Raw genomic sequence first — 19426 nt, forward strand, 5'->3', positions numbered from 1 at the left:
GCAACCGTTCTGGGACACTTTTGACTACCATTGCATTTTAATCATCATAAAAGGTAATCATCAATGGGGGGCAAAATCTGTGTGGTTATAAACATTCTTACAAATTTATTTTTCTGTGTTCATCAGAAACTCGAAGTTGAGGAAATGATGACAGAATTTTCATTTTTGGGTGAATTATACCTTTTAAACACCATACACTTTACAATAAATTGATCTTTATGCTTTTTGCAGACACTTGTCAAACAGTGCTTCAGGTTAACAATGGTGCATGTGCTCCCTGGGTAACAAATCCACAGCCTTTCCACTGCTAACACAGTATGTGAACCATTCATTGTAAGTACACACCATGAAGTCTAGTGTGTAGGTTCTCTAACCTGGGTACTTAGCTCTTTATTTATGGACAACACAGCCACTATTTAGCCGAAAAGTAGTATGTAAAATAGTTTATTTTGCTCGCTGATATAGTGACATACATTCATAAAGGATAGAGTGAGTCACATAAATGACGGTTTGATGAGGTCAGATGTAATATAAGACCCAGCAGGAACCTGACTGTTTTCTGAAAGCACAGCATGGTCTCCATATCTCCTTTTCAGGCAGCAATGCAGGTCTGTTAGAGGTGTTTTAATGCCAGGCTAAAACTGGGTGTTCAGAAATAGCTTGGTACACAACACTGACCCTGTTCTAGAATTTGAGGTGACAAGGGCTAAGAGGAGGAGTTGGATGAAATGATGCTCGGATGGGTCTCCCAACAACCTAAAACCAGCTAAAATAATCTTTATTTAACAGCAAAGCTTCATATTATTAGAAATGAATTTAGAAGAAGTCCACAATTTACAGAAAAAAAATCTAAAAACACAAATAATCCAGAACAACGTCCTTATTTGTTCCATTTTTAAGTTAATTGTTTCACCATCTGTTGTTCTTGGGTGGCTCCATGGTTATCAGATACTTTGGCACATTCATTTGTTGTGTCATTCATCCACAAGGAAGTTAATAAGGGCAGTTCTAGGGGATAGGAAAGCCTTCTTAATGATGCGGTCAGATAGAAGGCGAACGCCCAAAGGACTTTCCAGCACCAGTTTCTGAACCTTCTGTGCATCCTGGGCCACCTGACAAGGTACAGAAACACTTCCACACACCTTGTTATTGATCTAGGGAGAATACAGAAAGAAGAGTGAAAACAGCTGAAAGATTAAATACTAAAAGTTTTTTTTATGATATCAAAACAAGCATTTCTACCTTTTAAACACGTTAAATAAACCTGAAATCCATAACTGTTTGGTTACATATAAACAACATGTCTTCTCACATTACCCTTATACACAATGTTAAGCTTATAATAAAATGTTATAATTTGAGATTGAGAATTCTGTCTGGTCTGAATTATGCAAAACAAGGACACATTTTTTAATTCATACATTTGTATGCTAAAAACATTAATGGTGCTTTCTCATTCAGAACTGTTTTTAATGCAAGTTGCTAAAGCTTCCTGAATGGTTTTAACTTTGTTGGTTGTTTGATTTGGGTGGTGGCTTAGTGGCCATACACAATAGGCCCACCACCAAGTCTCTGTAGTATTCTAGGGCTGGATTCACAAAACTGTTCTTAAGACAAAATATAAGATTGTTCTTAAGATTCGAAGTTTGTAAGAATGTACGTAAGTACGATTCTCAAACATTTCTTAAAACGTTCTAAATATTTTCCTAAGAACATCTTAATTTCTATTGTAAGAATAAAATAATTTGCTTTGTCAATGATTACACACGATTATTGTATCTATACAATAAACTTTCTGTGTGTAAAAAGCACCTTGCATTCTTATATAGCATATTAGCATGTGATGTGCTAAACGGCATTTACGATAGCATGTTAGCTAAAATGTTAGCAACTATTAAAAAATTGTAGTTATTATAAAACGTTTTGTGTGTTGCCACGGTAAAAATTGTGACTCTCTCCGTTTCAAGTTTTCTTCTTAAGAATGTTTAGTGAATCCGGCCCCTGGTTCCAACAAATAACTTTGTTGCTGCCCTTCAAAAAACATTTTTGTGTATGAGTGTTACGCAGGAAAATCAAAAGTTTATCACTATGGATTAGCTGTCCTTTTAGTCTTTAAAGCTGTAGTTATAGTGTTTCAGAGATGGCCAAACAAACCCCTGTATCCGTTGAGGGTAGATACTTTGCTTCTGCATCTGTCGGTAGTTGTGTGTGTGTTTTTTGTGCCAAACTGTTAACATCTGTCCCACAGCGTCTTCATCCAGACTGTTGGACCAAACATGGGAGAAGCTCAACCCTATAATTATGACTCCCAAAGTAGTTCATCCACCCCCACAAAGCAGGGGATTCCCCAAAATACTGCAGCTGTGCTAAGCCACCTCACCAGACTGCTGCCAGTTTGAGACTCCGAAAAGAGTGGGTGGAGCAAAGCATTCTGGGTAGCAGAGGCTGAACTCAACCCTGGAGTGCAGTATGTGATTAACAACAAAGAGGAAGAAACCTCCAGAGCTCATGACTTTGATATAGAAGACCCCTGATCACAAATACTCCAATAAAAATCTGTGTAGGAGTTTGTGTACATAAGAAATGAAGGAGGATGCGTGTGCTATGCTAGTAGTCTAAACTGGACCTCGTGCCTCAAGAACTCTAGACACATGTACATGCACACACATGCAGAAGCATGAAGGGACACACAAGTCCTTTGCAGTGAGTCGGGCGCACAGAAGATTGTAGCCTGTTATAAATGTTTACCCATCATGAGTAATTCAGAGTCCAAGCAATTCACACACACTCCTACAAACACAAATTACAGAGTGTCTATAATGAAATAGAGGCCTTTAGTTAGAGCTACTTTCCCTTTGGTCACTTTCCCAAAAAAAATATGTGCTGAGCCTGAATATTCTGCAAACAAACACTATGTTTTATTATATAATTTGTAATTTATGGTGTTTGCAAAGACATGACTAGTATTGTTCATCGCTGGGTTATATTTATGATACCTCCATTTGTGGAGCTGCCTGAGGAGAGGTACAATTTGCATTGCATTTGTGTTTTTTTCTATGCGAGCAATGAAACAAGTGAAAAAATCCCAAACTTACATCGAAGGAAGGGTTCATACTATACACTAGTATCCACTTAAACCATGCACTATGCACTCAACCATCTAGTCTTTGAATTTAAGAAGAGTGGTAGTGGAATACTAAACGGTTTTATACTAACCGCAAGAGTGTTTGCGTTTTCCCAGACGAGGGCAAATGACGTCAGTCTCACAATACAATGCTTGTCAATAAAAATCTATTTGTACATCGTACATTTAATGTAGAATAATCTGTTTATTTTAGCATGACTTCACTAAGCATTAGATTGAAGCGTAATTCCTCTGCAGGTGAACTTTGCTGGAGCAGTGTCTAATGTAAGCGGAACTGCAACCGTTGAGTGAATGAAGTGTCCAGAGTTCCACACTTCTTATTTTCGGTTGAATGAGTGATGAAATGAGTGATCTGGGTACTTAAAAGTGCACTTCTTTCTCGCTGCTTTCTTACATTGAAGGAAGGGGTTTGAACCGTATTTACAGTAGCAACCGCACTATAACTCGGGAGGGGGCTCTTTACATTTGGGCTAGACCCAAACCACCACCTAGAACACCCGAAGCATCTTTGTGGCCATTTTTGGATGGGAAAGCACCACTCGCGTTTCCTACCAAAACAGTGTACAATTTTACAAAGTTAAAACCTGAGAAACGCTGAGAGCTCTGAATTTCATTCTCTTAAACTGTTTGAAAAGCAGAGACATTGTGTCTGATTTTATAATGTTTTGAGGAGTTTGTGGCAGTAGTTTTTGTGTGTGGGACATACCCGTACAGAAACCTGAAGCGTGTCAGGGGTTTGAAGGTACTCTGGGTCGACACCAGGCCACGGCTGCTGAAGGACATTTCCCTTCCCAGACTGCACGGTACCTAAAGGATTCCTCACCTGAGACAAACCTGTACATAGAAATGTTAGTTTAACACCATTATATTTGAGATGGATTGATCTAGCACACAAACAGACATAACATTGTCAAATTCATACTTAGTTACTGCAAATCTAGAAACCTGTGTATGACCCCAAACAAGGCCTTCAGGAAGGATGTACGTTTCCGCTGGTCCACAGCGTGTACAGTGTGTGTTAGACATGTTAACAATACACAACAAATTTAATATCATTCATGTCCAAAATATCCCTAATATTTGATATGCAACCTGTAGCAAAGGTGAAATATTCAAACAGTGGGCCCAAAACAATGACGTTCAGATTCTTCCTCACCCAAAAGTATTACTACATTTGGAAAATATAACCCAGAATATAACATACAGAGTACTTTGTGTTTATTATGTTTCTCTAAAAGTTACTTTTGTTTCATGAAAAAAACTTTTAGACACACACACATCCTGTGTCTTCTGGTTACCATCTATCAGTTTGTTATCAGAGCGTGAGGATGTGTTTATTTCACATTTCGCCTCAAGAGAGACACACATACACTTTCTGCGTGTGTGTGTATGTGTGTGACAATAGCGGGATGTGATGAAGTGGACTACAGTCGCAAGTTTCCTTTGTTTTTCCCATACCTAGCTTTTTCCATGACTCTTCACCCAGCTTACAATTTGTCACTTTCATCCAAAATGATTTTTTATCAACATCATCGTTGTTGTTGTTCATAAATCATAATCTCTCTACTACTATAGCTGTACTGCAACTACTGTAGTATAACCACGGTTAGGGTGATTACCAAAAACGTTCAAAACAGCTGGATATTGTCCCCTTTAATTCAAAATGGCTTCCTTTCTAATTTATGTTGTGTGTTTGAGTAAAAGCCACACCACATAGCAAGATATATACTATATACAGTACACCACTTTGCTTTATTATGATTATTTTAAAATCATATATACAGCTGTGGAAAAACATTAGGAGACCATTCCAAATGTTCATTTCAAATCAGCATGCCTAAATGTATTGTGGCCATTCTATATATATTCAATATATAGAGTATCTTTTCTGTTATTTTCACCTGTTTCTCAAGTTTTAATTTTTTGCGAAGAAATGCATATAGAAACAATATTTTTATTGGTAGAAATTTGGTAGAGATATTGCTAGTAGTTCACAGGACTAAAAAATGATAATTTTACGGTACCTATAAATACACATACCTACATTTAAAATCAGAAAAACGTCTTTGAAATCTTTTTCCACAGCTGTATATATGAAATCATAAAAATATTTGTTAAACATTTTGTTACTGTTATAAATGTTCTGTTGGTTGTATTTTTTATGTGTTCGTGTAGTGTTAAAAAAGTGAAACAGGAAGTTCTTTTGGACCGGCTTTGTTTATATCTTCTGAAGTGGTCTATAAATGTATATACAGTATGTTCACCGTGAACTGTGCTCTCCGAATGACAAGCTTTTCATGTCAGCTAGTCAAATACAGCGGAATGCATAAGAACTAAACAAAAAACCCTATTAAGTATTTATAACAATAAAAAAAACATAATGTATTTATAATAATAGGGAACATGTCGCACCAACATTTAGTCACCAGGAACAGTAGACACAATGTGGAGAAACTGATATGACAGAGAACAATAAGGAGAAACACACTGGGATTTGGTACATGTGATCCTTGCAACGTTGCATGCTCACATCTGTTACATTAGCAGGGTGTAGTGGACTCTTTCAGGATTAGATAAGCTGCCACATGGACATGTTTCCCTCAAGGACAGCATTCCACTCATATGAGCTGTATCATTCATTCATTTTTTTTAAATAAGACACTTCTTATTCACCTAGGCATTGTAACCTTGAACTGTTGTTTTATGGAAAATTGCTGTGTGAGGATTATTTGGTGTTTCTCTAAAGAACAACATTCAAGATTGGAAAAGACGTGAGAGGGCATTGAAACAGTATTAAAAATGAGCACTATAGGTTCACAGGAATGATTTGTTGAAGACCCTACTGTCATACCTGCCCAGAGTTCAGACGCTAAGTGTGGACACATTGGTGCAGCCATGATACAGAGAGATGCCAAAGCCTCCTCAAACTCCACACTGTGCAGAACTACTCGAGATGAAGCTTGCTATTGTGAGAAGAAAAAAAAAAGATCAACTTATTCATGATATGACGGTCAACAGAAGAGATGATCACGGTAGACTCACTGAAAGTGTGTTGGTCAGGCCCATCAGTCGAGAGATTGCGGCATTAAACAGGAAGTCCTCTGTGAAATGACCTGTGACCTGTCAACAAAATAATCTGCTTTAGGTCCAATCCAACACACAATAAACTATAAACTTGCCTAGAGTGTGTTTCTGGCCTGATGATCTGTTTCCTAATCCTACACAGCGACCTTGGTAGACAGCATTTCAACAAATTATAAGTACATGCCCAATGCAAAGGCAATTCCACACGGCAAGCGGAACATAAGAAAATCCAAGAATGCATTGCTGAATGAATGGTGGATAGGGCTGAAACGATTAGTCGACATTGTCGACAACGTCGACAATAAAAAATAGTCGACAAATATTCTTGTTGTCGAGTAGTCGTTTGATTACGTGACTTAATTTAAGGGCCTGCAATATCACAATTTGACCGCTACGGTACTGTAGCGCTAGAGTGTAATGCAGCCTTCCTGAATGCTATCGCAGTAGAAGGACACGCATCGAGAATTATGGCGGAGTACAAACAAATGTGAACAAGTAAAGTGTGGGAAAGATTCACCAAATAAAAAACGACAAAATGCGGTTGTTTGACTTTCGTTGACTTTCGCGGTTGTTTGACAAGGCGGAACTTGACTTTCACATCAGCACAACCTGCATGCTGGAGTATTTAAAAAGGAAACATCCCGGAGAATGAGCAGAAGAGAGGCGAGTGTTCTCAATCTAGAACTAACTAACTTAGCGGTAAATCTTTTTATGAGAGAATGCAATAATAACAGTAATGATAATAACAACAATAATCATATAATTACAGTTATGTTATTATTTGTTTTGCAAAGTAAAAAGCTTTGATCAAGTTTAAAAGTCAAGCCTGTTTTGATTATTATAACACTATTAGGTATTACATGAGCGGAAAATCCTTATAAGAGAGGGAAGTTAAGTGATAGGAGTCTTATATCATGACTTTATTTTAAAATATTTTCTTCTGTTTCTTGCTCTTTTTCATTAGCTCTTTCACCGACATGATTGATGATTTATCTCGTCATTTAAAAAAAAACGGTTTCCCGCCAAACGAGTTATAACGCCATCAGTGTTTATACTGTTGTACAGCAGGTGGCGCTGTTACACACCTTTCGGGAAAATACAGAATCCTAGAACCTTAGTTTATTTCTTATCGGTTTTTAATGATTGTTCTGAGTGTAATCTGGGCGGAATCTTTGACAAAAAAAAACTAATTGACTCAAAATTATCTTTTAATCAAAGTGATGCATTTTTGAAGAAACCTTCCCACATCCAAGAGTGATAAAAAAAGATCAAATCGAGATTGAAGAATACGGTTTCCTTTGTTTAAAAGCAGAGACTGTGTTCTTTCATTGGACATATTGTTTGTCCATATATTCTTTACAGAAAATGTAGTGTGAGCCATCAAAGTTTGGTTAAAATGTAGAAAAACGCTGGCGTAGGCTGGCAACTTTTTTTTTTAAAGGCTGACGGGGAATGAGTTAAACTGAACTGTTGTCATATAAATGCTGCTTAATGCTTCTGTCAAGAGATTTGTTTACATTTAAAAAAAAATTGCCTTTAATGTACCTGATTTATTTATTTTTATTTGTATTTGAAAGTTTCTAGAGAGAGAGTATTTGTGTGATTCGAGTTGTACAGAATCAGCAAACTTAAAGAGAGTAACCACCAGTTGGTTCAAGTTCATTAAAGCAAATTTCAAAAGCTGAATTGATTTTATAAATTACGTAAATTATCTATAACTCAATGTTTTAACTAGTTGCAAAAGCTGAATAATCATTAAAAACGTACTGATTAGTCATTGAAATAATAGCCGATTAGTCGATTAATCGATCCAATAATCGGTAGATTAGTCGACTATCAAAATAATCGTTTGTTGCAGCCCTAATGGTGGATGCAAAAAATCTATGAATACACTGGCTTTTTATTCAGCACTTAAAGAAAGGACAACCTAATATTTGTGTGTGGCATTTTTATGGTTATAAGAGTATCACAGTGGATTTGCCGCCTACAAGGAGCATTTCAAATAAGGTTTCATTTCAGGATGCTGTCTACTAAGACGAAGTATTATGGAGGTGTTGCTAATAAGTGTTCGTGTTACACCTTGTGTAAACACTGCATTTCTGCTAGTGGTGGAAAATAGACCATCAATTTCCTATGAATAGCACAAGTCAATATCTGGTTTAGGAAAACAGGTTCTACAACACAACACAATGGGCACATCTGTCCTCGAGAGGCTCTGACCAAAGAAAAGTCACAGCTGATTACAATGGCTTTTCCCGGCAGGAGATCAAATCCTTAGTGGCTTTGGATTGGATCAACCACAGCCCAGGCCTTTTACCAGTCCGAAATCAATCTCAGCCCCTGTGGAGACTTTTTATACTTTGCTAAAACAGCACATTCCACATTTACCATCACTTTCCCGCTCTACACACCCTTTCTCTTCAAGCTCAGCCAAAAAACTATCATCATTTATTTACACGTGTTTCATTTTAGACCTGAATGAACATCACTGGATAGTTACAGGGCCTGTAGTGCACACTGTTTATTACAAAAATGACTCTATCATAACTATCATAACTGGTTCCATTTGATAACATTACTTAACTGCATTAGTCAACATATACTAACAAACAAACAATACAGCATTTATGCATCGTTTTTAATGTTAAACATGTTATACATTTTTTAAAAGTTTAATTGTTAACATTACTTAATGCACACAGAACTAACATGAATAAGTGTATTGATATAGACTAACCTGAACATAAATTAATAAATCCTGTAAAAATATGCTGCTCATTGTTACTTCACGTGATAGATATTAATTAACAAAACCTTATTGTAAAAAGTGTTCTACGTAATGGAAGCTTTGAAACAGGATGAAACAGCAAACAATCTAAATTTAAATTTACAGTACATTAGATAAGAGTCAAACAGAATATTCATATTTTTCAAAAGCAAAAAGTCAAGATAGGGGAAAATATCAAATCAAACAAATCAAAACAGCCCTATGTGGTCTAATACTGTATATGGTCTCTCTAACATGCCCCAAACTTTGGTAGAAAAACATTTATAAAACATAACAGAAATAAAAATGTTGTTTATGGTTTTACCTGTGTGATAGTGTAGTTTTTGTTCTCCCAGATCTTCTTGGCCTCTGTGCGCTCTCTCTTGTTCAGAACAGATGGGTTGGGCGTCTCATGACCCTCTCTTGCAGTTATTAGTTTGGTGACCAGTCCCCACAAACGGGCCTGCCATCGCAACACCCCAGGGATAGCATCGGCTTTACACAAACACATATAAAACATAGTAACTAATTACATCAAGACTTGATTTTATTAAAAACACCAATGAAATTTAGGTCTTCACCTTGTTCATACTGATGCGTTTACAAAATGATTTTAAATGTTTAGGACATGTTGAGGTCATTTCAAAGAACAGTGCAGCCACTTCAGTAGCACAATGGAATTGATTTGGTGGTTTTTGGTTGATTTGACAAAGGTTTAGCATACTGTCAGTACTACTCACTCTTGACATCCCATAAAATGTCCTGTTCAGGTGGAGCAGCGTATAGAAGGTACAGCCGCATGGTGTCGAGACCATACTGATGCACCACCTCTTGTGGGTCTAGCCCGTTGTGTTTAGATTTACTCATCTTCTCCCACGTTACCTGAAGTCGCTTCCCGGTGGTCCTCTGAACAGGCTCAGGACCTGCCAAAGACAGAAAGAGTGTTTGTTGAATCATTTAAGGAATGTTTACCCCTGTTATTTACATCTGCTCATATAAACCATCACCCTTACCCAGAGCCTTTATATCAAGCATTTTACGATAGTTTGTGTTAAAACTCAGCAACAAGAAAGCAACTGCTACCGTTGCGCTATTGAAAATAACTATCATCGGACCACAACTGTAACATGACAACTACTTAAATGTTTGATTTATGGATAATATCAACAGTAAAGAAAGCAAAAAAAGCCAAACTGAAAAAAAGCACAAAAAAAACTGGACCAAAACATGATAAAGCTATTAAAAACAGCTTTCACGTTTGCTTTAACAGCACACTAATATTCTCTTAATAATCGCGTGTCATTTCTCTTCAGGACAGTATTTTCATCCCCAAAAATGCATGTTGCTAGTTCCTCCAGTTCAATTAACATAACAACATTGAATTAAGGAAGCTGTTTTGGGCCCTTCATTTATTTTAAGATAAAACAGTTGTAAGGCCTTAAGGTAATTCTTTAGGAATCAAAAACTTATTGACAGCCTTAACACTGTGTAGACCGGCAGGACTCGACACAACATATGGCTTGTTTTAATGGGTTTGTCGCGTCGCACCGCATCCAGTGTGGACCAAATCTAAAATAATAATGGTGTCTAATGAGTTTCTGTTGTCTATTGTCGCGTTGCAGCGCACCGGTTGCTTTGGTGTAGACACGTTGTATGGTTTCTTATGTGAATCCTTATGGTTTTTTTTAAACCTGTTTTTCATTAAGCTTACCTTTAACCTTAAAACCAAGGATTTTCTTTACTTTTACCAGAGGTTAAAAGGAATTTATAATATAATGGAAATGTTACTAGTTTTTTATTTGATAACTTTTAATTGTAGTAAAAAGAACTTAAACTTTAGTAAATTGTCAATTCTAAAAATAATTCCTTTTGTATTTTTCATCATTTTGTTGCATATGTTGCCTTACTTTTGTTATGTCAATTTTTGTAGATCTACCTGCCCCTAAATGTAATTTACAAGCAGCAAAATATAGTGGATTGTATGTGTAGATATGTATATTTTTCTATATTTTTTACAGAATTTATTTTTACAGAATTTATTTCTTAAACTCTTAGTCTGACATCTAGTGGCAAGAATACAGCATCACCCTAATAAAAGTTTCAGTTCCAGCAGTCAGTTATATTTATTTCCTTTATTTATTCTGGGAAGGAAAATGTCAAATGATAGGTAGGTTTCGGAAAAAATAAGTAGTACTGTATTTAGCTGGTCATATAATCATATAATTTCTGCATCTATTGAGTATTAAGTTCACTTGTGACCATCCTGGCAACATGCCAGCGAAACTATTTTCAGATGAAAATGCTTATAGTAATATCTATTTTAATAAGGAATAAGATAGAGTAATACGTAATGATTAAAGCAACTAAGCCATCAGAAACTCCATAACTAATAGCAGATGTAACTGTTCTCAAAGCAGTTGGATACCACTTGTCATTTGGGCCTTTTGATCAATTCTTGACACCTTCACTCCACTCTATCACAATCCCACAATCCCCTTCATGAGCCTGTCTACGTAAGCGTCCACAGAGAATGAACTGATACGTCAAGATAAGATGTAAAATGTTCTTTCTAATCTTTTAACTGCATCTAACCATCCCCACGCACCTGTGAAATCAATATCTTCTTTCTTTAGGTACTGGCCGGTCTCTGCCACCCTAAATGTCTGCCCCTTTATTAGACCCTGTACCAGCAGCTTTTTGAAAGGCTCCCTGAAATAAGATATAAAAAGAGAAATACATCTTATTCGTGGGTTATATTGTACAGGTGTCACTACGGATGGTTTTACAAGAATAAAAATGAAGTGACTGGATAGATGTTTTTTGTATTAACAATCTGTATTTTTTTTACGTTGTAGCACATAATGCTGTTAATGCTACACATTGTCAGATGAAAACAAATATGCTGCTGTTACATAAATACATATAAAGATGTTTTACATTGTATTACATTTAATTTTTCTTATTGGTCCTTGACTACAGACCAGTCAGTGGATGTGTACATGTTGTACTGTATGTTGCACCTGTGTGAAACCATGCCATGATCTCTGCAGAAGTGACTGAGGAACCTGGCGTAGTACAGATGCATGACGGCATGCTCCTTCCCACCGATGTAAACATCCACCGGCATCCAATAATCTGCCTGGGAACGCTCGAAAGGCCTGCAAGAGGAGAGAAGTCTCTCACTGTATCATGTGTACTACATACTGTATGCTGATGTGTTCTGCTGCCACTAAGGGGCACTCATGTAAAGACAACCTGTCTGAAACAGTGTGTGTGTGTACGGTGTGCATGAGAGAGACAGACAGTAACATCTCAGTACATCTTTGTTAGCACACAAACTCTCTTTTCTGTTAATGCTGCTATATACAAACATCACATTTATGACACTCTAATAACACATTCAAAGACGCCCTGAGGACTGATTGTTAACTGTTACATGAATTGAAAACAAAACTGTGATAAACAAACATGAGACTCTACAACCACCTGCCAACACAATCCCCGCTAAATTTAAACTGCTGAAGCATTATACATTTCATCCAAAGCGACCTACATCAGCAATGGACGCTACACATTTTTATTTCCAATTAAACACAAAGTTTTTTCGCAGCAAATTGCATGCAATACAGACTGAGCCTAAAAAGCACAAAATCTCTTCTTTAAGAGAAAAAAAAATTGTGTTCACGTCTGCATTTTGTTAATAGGGTTAAATTGAGTGTTTAAATTTTCTATTTTAGAGAACTGAAAATAAATAAAAATACAAGTAATAAGCCTATTAATAAATTTGCTATCTTTCTGATTTATTTCTTCAACTAATCTTACAATCTCTGTTAAGGATACATGCGATACAGCCTTAAAGGAACAGCTCCCCACAGAAAAAAAGTCTCTCTCCATTTAATCACTCTCATGTCATCCTAAATGTACTTTCTAGCTTAACATAGTTTTTTATGAGCATAAGCTGTCTCTACATGTCTGCATAATGAGATTGAACAGGACTCATAACTGATGCGCCATTTTAAAGCTTTAAATATGATAAATATGAAGGCATGGCAATAGCTTGCGTCCTGTGACTAAACATTTTTTTAATTATTAGTAATATGCAATTTTACTGCTTTTATACAGCTATTAAAGTTTGCTTCAGAAGACATACAACTGGAGTGATTTGTATTGAATATATGTGCTTTTTAGATCGTCACTATGTCTGTTCATTGTCACCTCTTGACACACAGAGACAGTTTATTAACATCTTTGTATTTGTAGAGTTAAAGAGTGCCATATGCATGACATAAAGTAAGAGTGAATAAACATGAAAAAAACAAGATTATGAGTGAATCATTTCCTTAAAAAATTGGCAGTGATCTTGATGTGAAATAACAAAGATGGGTGCTAAATGACTATCTCAACTTCTCTAGGTGCTCATCTATACAAACACTTGTTTATGAGAGAGACTAGACATTCCTTCTTACCTCACCTGGTTGTGTGGGTCAGTGTATCTGAAATAATACCAGGAGGAGTCAACAAACGTGTCCATGGTGTCTGTTTCTCTCTCCGCAGGACCTTTACACCTGAAAGAGGAAGCAATGCTATGTAAACATCACAATGTGGTAATAAACTTACACACAGTCTTTAATAGATTAAAGTCTTAGGGGTGGTTTCCCAGACAGGGATAAGTTTAAACAAGGACTAGGCCTTAGTTAAATTAGGTTTTAAATACATACTTTACAAGCAAACATTACTGTGTGCATAGGGTTGGACGATATGGCCCACATTGATATTAAAATATATTTAAGCATTTTGGTCAGTACGATATAACTTCGATAACGATAAAGACAATATAACAAAAGTAAAATTTAAGATAGAAGTTGAGAGAGCCCTCTGATATGAACAATAAAATCCGGATCAAACTCATTCTTAGATGCCAGCAGTGAATTAGAATATTAGAATAAAATATTTTTGTATAGGACTGTGCCCTCACCTTGTGTAAGTTTCAAATATTAGAATCATGTTTACCAATAAAATTGAGAATAACTTTTCTAAATGTGATACAGAGCATAATTCCATAACTTCAAATGTGCTTTAAGCATTAGCATATTTTCAAAGCTCTACAGGGGTACATGCCTTCCGTTACTTGACCCTTTTTCTTTTTGACATATTTGTCTAAATGAATCATTTTCAATAATTAAGGTCCACTGAATTTTATGTATGATTGTAATTCCCGTTTTTATGTCAAAACTTGGTCTGCCATGCTCTCCTGCAAGCTGACAAGAACCGTTTTTATTTGTTGCAGTGTCTTTCAAAGGCCCTTCAAAAAAACTACGAAATTTGGCATTCTGCACTCGAAAATGACATTGAGAACTGTTTACATTTTTTTTAGTTTATTTTCCGAAAGCAAGCATTGCAGATCCATTTTATAAACGGACAAAATTTATCAATAATAAACTTAAACTGTGTTTAAACTTTTTCTTTTTTGAAGCTACTAGGGTCTGTTTTATGTTATAATTCTATGGAGTAAATCGTATTTTCAAAAACGTCCTGAGCGCTTTTTTAAACACCAGCTACGGCATCTTTTTCTGCAGATCTGAGCGTCTTCTGAGGTTGAAAAAAGTTCAACTTTTCTGAAATAAACAGCCAAGCTCCCTTCCCGAGCTAACCAATGACAGAGACCTGTCGTTTCCATAACAACATGCGAGGAACATGATTAGTTGAGAAGGCTCCAGGTCGAAAAAATATAACGGTGGCCAAAACGCCCGTTGAAGCAAAGTTTTGTATAAATGTAAGTTTAATTTTCACTTTCAACAACTTCTGATTGCATTTCTAGCGAGAAATAAGAACTGTAGTTTTTAAATATGTGATTATTTATTGCAAAGACGCTCTCTGTTTTGTTCAAAAAGACTTCCGTTACGCTGCCTGTCTGTTTCTCTGGGCTGCCTTCCTGCACAGACGCTGACGACAAAGACATGGCGTTCGGCTGCTGTTTGTAACCAAGGGCTGCCAGCGGGTTTTTACTAGAAAAGCGCATTGGTCTACTTTTTCTTCTCAAAAAGAAGTTAATGTGAAAAGAGCTTAAACTAGAGATTTATACTGGGACTAGATGGAGCGGCGATCCATCACACCAGTGGCCGCGGTTCAGAGCGAGGGCTCTGTATATTTAAATATCGAAAATGTGTTTAAAAAACATATCATATTTTTCGAAGTTAATTCTATGGCCATGGTTATTGTTATTTAATTATTTTCCAGCCCTGTGTGTGCATTTTGAGACAAGAACAATCGCACGGATATATTTTCGGCAGGCCTGTTAAACGATTAATCGCGATTAATCGCATTCCAAAATAAAAGTTTTTGTTTACATAATATATGTCTGTGTACTGTGCACAAATATTTTGTATTCATAAACACTTAGACATACATTTATATATTTAAGAAAATATACAAATTAATAAACATTTATATATCATTTTAATTACTGGTAAATATAAATACAGTATCTCACAGAATTTAGCAGGTGTGTTTTTACTCACGTAAAAATCTAACTGGCTCCCACCAACAGAAATAAAAATAATGTTGAGCCACGTAGTTACATAACACTATTACAAATACTCTGTTACTGCCCAAGCCAGCCAGTGTGGGTTTCATCATCTGGCACCACCAAACTCACAATGACACCGCGCCCGTCTCGCACCCAAAGCAAACAGCGCTTCATAGACACAGGCCATCTGTCAGTTTACATGTCTCTGTAGACTTCATTCTTCTAACCATCAGCATCATAAGAAACAAATCAACGTTCGAACGCTCAACCCACATGAGCTGTACGTAAGAGGGATTCCTGCCCTTCTAATGTCAATCCCAAAGAGTGTGTCCGCTCCCTACACTTCAGTCTGAGAGTCCACCCTATCTTTGATAATCAGTCCAACGCTCAGACAATCCTGCCTATTATACCACCGGCAGCGTGAGCCAAGCGCCTCCCGGTTGCCTAGCAACAGGGTGAAGGTGTAGCAGGTTAATTCTTTGAAAGCCAGGTGCCATTTGAGAGACCAGCATCCCACATAGGAAGCGTAATGAGGTGCCTCACAGGAGTGTTTTTACAGCACATGCACGCTGTGAGATTATGGGCCATTATTTACTTAAAAAAGTGAGATTTTACAGTTTTGTTTCTTTGCGTTTTCAGCTCATTATTGACAAAAATGCTCATGGAGGAACACATTAGACACACACTGACTGGAAACTGCAGTATAATATCAGTAAAAAAACGCTGTGACCAAAACCTGAAGAACATCAGCGTCAGCATCTAAATTAATGACTTCATATAGTGTTTCTGTATGAAAGTATCTACTGATCTAGAACAAATTGTAGTGTGAATTGGAGATAAATCGACCTTTGAGATTCAAATTAACCATGGTTTAACTATATTAACTGTCAAACTATAGTAACCAAAAATTCACTTTGGTCCAATATTTGGAGGAACACTTTAGTAATCAATCTGCCAAAATACTGGATGTGGGGACAAAGCATCTGTATAATACTATATATCCAAAAACTTCTGGATCCACGTTTCATCTGAACAAAATAGCCTGCAGAGGCTGGTTTTCATTTTTGGTGAATATGTCGATAATATCGATATGTTAATACAGTTAGTCATATAGAAGTAGCGTTAGCTAGCTAAACAAAAACACATTTGATTCTATGATACAAACATTTAATTGAATTGGTATTTTTTAGAACCAGATTAATGCAGAGATGCAAATTATAAAAATACAAAGGTCCTTAAAATCATGTCAAATTCATCATGTGGAACTTGGCAGACATCAACAGGAAACCAAGCTTTGTGGCTGTTTTATTTTTATGTGTAATCAACAGCCAATGCCAGATGAAAGACGCTTTCTTGACAGCTCATGTTTTTTTGTTTTGGCTCTGATTCAATTAAACCTCTAGCAACAGGGCCGGAGACATTATCATAGCTCAGGAAATGATTTCTCTTTCTCTCAAAGCTGAAGCAGATAAGCACCATCACTTTTCAATCTCCTTCAGTCTCATTCTCTCTCCACAGCCGCACAGATGAATGTATGTGTTCAATTAAAGAACCGAGATGATTTTCTTTGAAGTCTTAGTAGTGAGAGATGATCCAATCTCCTCATCAACAAAATAAGAAGTGCTAGGCATCAAAAACTTTGTTTTTATTCTACCCGTTAAATATCTATTTGGACTCCCAAGAAAGATTTTTTTTTTTAAAACACCTGATGCTAAAATCTCAATGGTTATAATATGATGGTTGTCGAAGACAAAAACAGTCCATACTAATTGACTATGTTTCAAAACTGTAAAACTCTGTTGTTGTTATATTTGTCTACATAGGCAGCTGATTTCAGAAGCTGCGATCACACCACCAAGACTTCACTTAGAGGTTTTTTTAATTCTGATTGTCCTAGTTATAAACATGAGTTATAAACAACACTGTAGTTTGCTTCTAGTTTTTAACTGTCACATTTTTTTTAATACAGAGTAAACTAATTGCAAAATAATTTCGTTCTTGATGACATATTTTCTGTTTCTGTTGTATAACATTATTAAAACAAGTAAACTAGAAATTGAACATGTTTCGCTAACCCTAAATGTCTTTGGTGAACCAAAGATTGAAATTGCAATTCATCGGAGTCTATAGGTACATCCAAAATCGCGCACTTATACACTATTCTACGCCATTTTGTAGTAAACAAATATACTATATGCACGCAGGGTGAAGAACAAAAATCTCAGACAAAATCTCTGGACACTTCATGCACTTAAAGGCAAGGTAATCGATTTCTTAAAACTGTTGTTGTTAGTTAAAATCAACAACACTACTGCGCATTCTTAACACGCTCCTTAACTTTAACAAATTGTTTATTTGTTTTTTTAAATACAACAAAATTCAACAAATTGATAGTTTGATTCGGGCCAGGTGCATGCGTCCGAAGAAACTGCCTATTACAGCTATGGGGCATGGATAAATGAAATCACTCTGCTTATTGCATTTATAAAACGCCTATTCCATATTCATAGCCTGTGTAAATCAATACACAGCAAATAAAATCGAATGATATAAAAAAAATGATTGCCCCTCCAAACAATATGGTCTCACATAAACAGTTTAAGCTTAGAACACGGCACAACATCAGAATCAAGGATCAGAACTAACAATTTAATATTTATCAAATTTTTCTTTACGTGTTTTTGTATTTTTTATAGGAATATTTATAGGATATTATTTCATTCAAAATACTGAGCTCATCACAACGCAGAACGTCACACAGATTACGTCACACAACAGAAAAGATTCTGATGCGTTTATCTCAAAAGGGCTATATATTGCTTGAATATAAATACATATTTATTTAGATTGCCTTTAGTTTAATTATTCTAACTTTGTGAGTGAGACGTGTAGATTCTTTTTGGGAGTAAATTTAATCACAATCGATTACTAAAAAGCTGGTGTATACATAGGAAAAAATTGGCATGTGGATAAAACGTATGGAAAAATATATTTTTTGCAATCGTGAACATCAAACACAGGATTTTGTTTAAAGTGTCAGCAGGTTTCAGCTACTGTGACACTTGGATAACCGTGCTTCATGGTCAGAGATGATCTATTAATACCCTTCACACTGAGGGGTGCTATCTCTACACACATCTTCAGTCGCTCCATGACTCAGTGGTAATGATCCCGGTAGCCTCCAGGGAACGAGAACTCCTTGAAACAAGCCACTTCTAAGTCTGAACACCACTGTTTTGATGAAATTTGAAACAATGAGATCTGGCTGACTCTGTCGGCACTGCATGCGATCAAGTGGGAGTTCATGGCTTCAGACAAGTGAGGGCAAATTATTCCATTACACAAAGCTCTGATAAAAAGAGCTTTTGGGGTCCTTGTCGGACTTTATAGTGAGAGGAAACAAAGTCAAATTTTATTATCTCAAACATGTGATTCTTGATCTTTCAATGTAAAAAGATATTTGGAAAAAAGTCAAGGCCTACAGTGGTGAGGTGCATGATTAATACAAACAAGTCCTGATGCTCAAGTGAAGATGCAGGTTTGAAGTTAACCTGCAACATGTTTGCACTGCCTTTCTCTTTCAAAACAAAACAAGTTTTAGGTCTTACCTCGGACACTGGCATCTCAGCCAATCCTCTGCCGTCTTCAGGGGTGATGCCCCTTTCCCGGTGAGGTGGGGTATTTTAGGCAGAACGACTGGAAGATCCTCTTCTGGAACTGCTACAGGCCCACATGAGGTGCAATGAACTATGGGAATGGGCGTGCCCCAGAAACGCTGCCTTGAGATTAGCCAATCACGCAGCTTTGTACTAGTGAGGTATCCGCCAACTTTCCTCTGCTGGGCTTCTTGAGTAATAGAATTAAAAGCTACTTCATGGCTTTGACCTGTAAACTACATCAAGAG

The 19426-nt window shown here is 36.5% G+C and overlaps 1 protein-coding gene across 1 annotated transcript in view; it reads right to left on the bottom strand.

Moving 5' to 3' along the window:
* Positions 1-428: 428 nt before the first annotated feature.
* The window catches only part of lars2 (leucyl-tRNA synthetase 2, mitochondrial), a 56317-nt gene continuing 37319 nt past the window's right edge, over positions 429-19426 (bottom strand). Inside the window, exons 12-21 of the mRNA XM_056763131.1 lie at positions 19131-19414; positions 13463-13561; positions 12017-12154; positions 11602-11705; positions 9737-9919; positions 9322-9491; positions 6188-6265; positions 5997-6108; positions 3852-3979; positions 429-1154 (exon numbers count right to left, since the gene is read on the bottom strand). Of these exons, the coding sequence (XP_056619109.1) occupies positions 975-1154; positions 3852-3979; positions 5997-6108; positions 6188-6265; positions 9322-9491; positions 9737-9919; positions 11602-11705; positions 12017-12154; positions 13463-13561; positions 19131-19414 (1476 nt within the window). The 3' untranslated portion in view covers positions 429-974. The remainder of the gene's footprint in view (positions 1155-3851; positions 3980-5996; positions 6109-6187; positions 6266-9321; positions 9492-9736; positions 9920-11601; positions 11706-12016; positions 12155-13462; positions 13562-19130; positions 19415-19426) is intronic.

The sequence above is a fragment of the Triplophysa dalaica genome, chromosome 12, assembly GCF_015846415.1.
Source record: "Triplophysa dalaica isolate WHDGS20190420 chromosome 12, ASM1584641v1, whole genome shotgun sequence".
Taxonomy (NCBI): Eukaryota; Metazoa; Chordata; class Actinopteri; order Cypriniformes; family Nemacheilidae; genus Triplophysa; species Triplophysa dalaica.